We start from the raw sequence: 2,491 nt of genomic DNA, 5'->3' as shown, positions 1-2,491 counted from the left end.
TAGCCGATTTATATAGATAAGAAGGTATACACTTAGTGCGTTGTGATCTAGTCTGATATAGTCAAAAGTTATTAACAGTTGATATAAACAAACAGAAATGGCTGCAGGATTATCTCCAGTGGTATCTGATCTAGAGATCAATAGGCTATTTACAGTGATAGAAAGTAAACGCGTTGAAGTAAAAATAGGAAAGGATGAACGTTCATGCCATATATATGGTATAACAGTACTGCCAAAAGGAGATATCATTTTAATTAACAGTGGGATTGGAAAGCTCAAGCTGCTGTCAACGAACTACAAGGTTGTGGACCATGTTCGCGTACCAGAGATGCCATTGGGCATTTGTGCTGTGTCCGACAACCAGGTGGCTGTATGCACTTCTGGAAAGAAGATATTGTTTTTCGATGTAGAAGACAGCAAACTCCTCAAGATGGAGCGGGAAATTGAAGTAATACTTTTATTTGATTTTTTTATCATTGTAGGTTATTTAGCATTGCACTATACAATACGGAGATATATGGACGAGCCGTTTCAGCTGTGTACGAGTCATATAATTTATCCCGTATTCATACGTTTGGTGCAACGTATTTATTATAGGCATTCATTATTACAAATCTTTAAATGATAAATGCTGGTGGTGGTGGTGGTGGTGGAGGTGGTGGTGGTGATGGTGGTGGTGGTGGTGGTGGTGGTGGTTGTGGTAGTGTTGGTGGTAGTGGTGGTAGTGGCAAGCAATAGACATATAATTATCATAAATACTTTGCATATTGTTAGTATGTATAAGTATTAAGTATCATATAGAAGTAATCATGTGTTCTATTTCAGCTGACCCATGATTGCAACCATGTGTCATACATGGCAAGGCACCTCATAATATCGTCTGACGATACAGTGTACCAATACACACTAGCTGGTCAGAGAGTAAGGGAGATCTTCACAACAGATGGGTGGGGTTTGTATGGAATTGCAGTAAGCCCTTCCAGACTTTACATCACGAATTACAAAGAAAACAAACTGATAACGGTGGACATGCAGGGCGAAGTTCTCGCTACACTGATTGATAAGGACCTTGATCGCCCCACAGATGTGTGTGTGTCCCCTAGTGGACAGGTGTTTGTGTGTGGCTATATTTCCAACACCATCTTACAGGTGGACAGTCAGGGCAAACAAAAGTTGGCTACACTGGCCAACAAGAAGAACGATGTTTCTTGCCCACAATCAATGTACTTTAACAGTAGGACAGCATCCCTTTTTGTAGGTCAAAACAATACTGATGATCTTTTGGTGTTGCAACTTAAATGAAAAAGAAATCCTATTACCATTAAATTATCATAGAACTTAATGTTAACTAATATAAACTGATTTAAATACAAGTAAGAATCATTGATAAAAGGAATTGTGTAAACTGATTAACTATAAAGTTTTTCAATTTATTTGTCATCTGCTTATCATCTGTTATCAGCTGTTTAGTGATAAACTATATAGTATTCAATTCAATTGTCATCTGCGCACATCTGTTATCAGCTGTTTAGTGATAAGATATATAGTATTCAATTCACTTGTCATTTTCTAATCATATTTTATCAGCTGTTTAGTGATAAACTATATAGTATTCAATTCATTTGTCATATGCTTATCATCTGTTATCAGCTGTTTATTGATAAACTATATAGTTTTCAATTCATTTGTCATTTTCTTATCATATGTTATCAGTTGTTTAGTGATAAACTATAAAGTAATCAATTCATTTGTCATCTGCTTATCATCTGTTATCAGCTGTTTAGTGAAAAACTATATAGTATTCAATTCAATTGTCATCTGCTTAACATATGCTACCAGTTGTTTAGTGATAAACTATATAGTATTTAATTTATTTGTTATCTTCTTATCATCTGTTAATATCTGTTTAGTGAAAAACTATATAGTATTCAATTCAATTGTCATCTGCTTAACATATGCTACCAGTTGTTTAGTGATAAACTATATAGTATTTAATTTATTTGTTATCTTCTTATCATCTGTTATCAGCTGTGTAGTGATAAACTATATAGTATTCAATTCATTTGTCATCTGCTTATCATCTGTTTACAGCTGTTTAGTGATAAACTATATAGTATTCAATTCATTTGTCATTTTCTTATCATATGTTATCAGCTGTTTAGTGATAAACTATATAGTAATCAATTCATTTGTCATTTGCTTATCATTTGTTCTCAGCTGTTTAGTGATATGTGATACTAATAGTAAAAACTCATCAAAAGATTTCGAAACTCTAATACAATTTCGATTGCATTTCAAATCTTGAATTTCAAAGATCAAGAATATCAAATGACACCGTCATCACAATAAAGCTACAAGTGTCAATTTGCATTAAATAATGTATGTTAATTACAAAAGATGATTGCATTTCTTACTCAAATTTCAAAGATCAAGAATATTAAATGACACCATCATCACAATAAAGCTACTAGCGTCAATATTTGCATTAAAT

General features: G+C 33.3%; 1 protein-coding gene across 1 annotated transcript; it reads left to right on the top strand.

The window, feature by feature from the left end:
- On the top strand, positions 1-2,189 carry LOC128209834 (uncharacterized). The gene is made up of 2 exons (XM_052914073.1): positions 1-448; positions 826-2,189. Exons 1-2 carry the CDS (start codon positions 98-100, stop codon positions 1,300-1,302), a joined length of 828 nt encoding a protein of 275 aa, XP_052770033.1. The 5' UTR covers positions 1-97; the 3' UTR covers positions 1,303-2,189.
- The last annotated feature ends 302 nt before the right edge of the window (positions 2,190-2,491 follow it).

The sequence above is a fragment of the Mya arenaria genome, chromosome 11 (assembly GCF_026914265.1).
Source record: "Mya arenaria isolate MELC-2E11 chromosome 11, ASM2691426v1".
NCBI lineage: Eukaryota > Metazoa > Mollusca > Bivalvia > Myida > Myidae > Mya > Mya arenaria.
This window is presented reverse-complemented; position numbering and strand designations above follow the sequence as displayed.

Coding starts and splice junctions, on each gene's coding strand:
- LOC128209834 (XM_052914073.1), top strand. CDS start 98: ATGGCTGCAGGATTATCTCCAGTGGTATCTGATCTAGAGATCAATAGG. Junction 449..825: donor AGATGGAGCGGGAAATTGAA/GTAATACTTTTA, acceptor GTTCTATTTCAG/CTGACCCATGATTGCAACCA.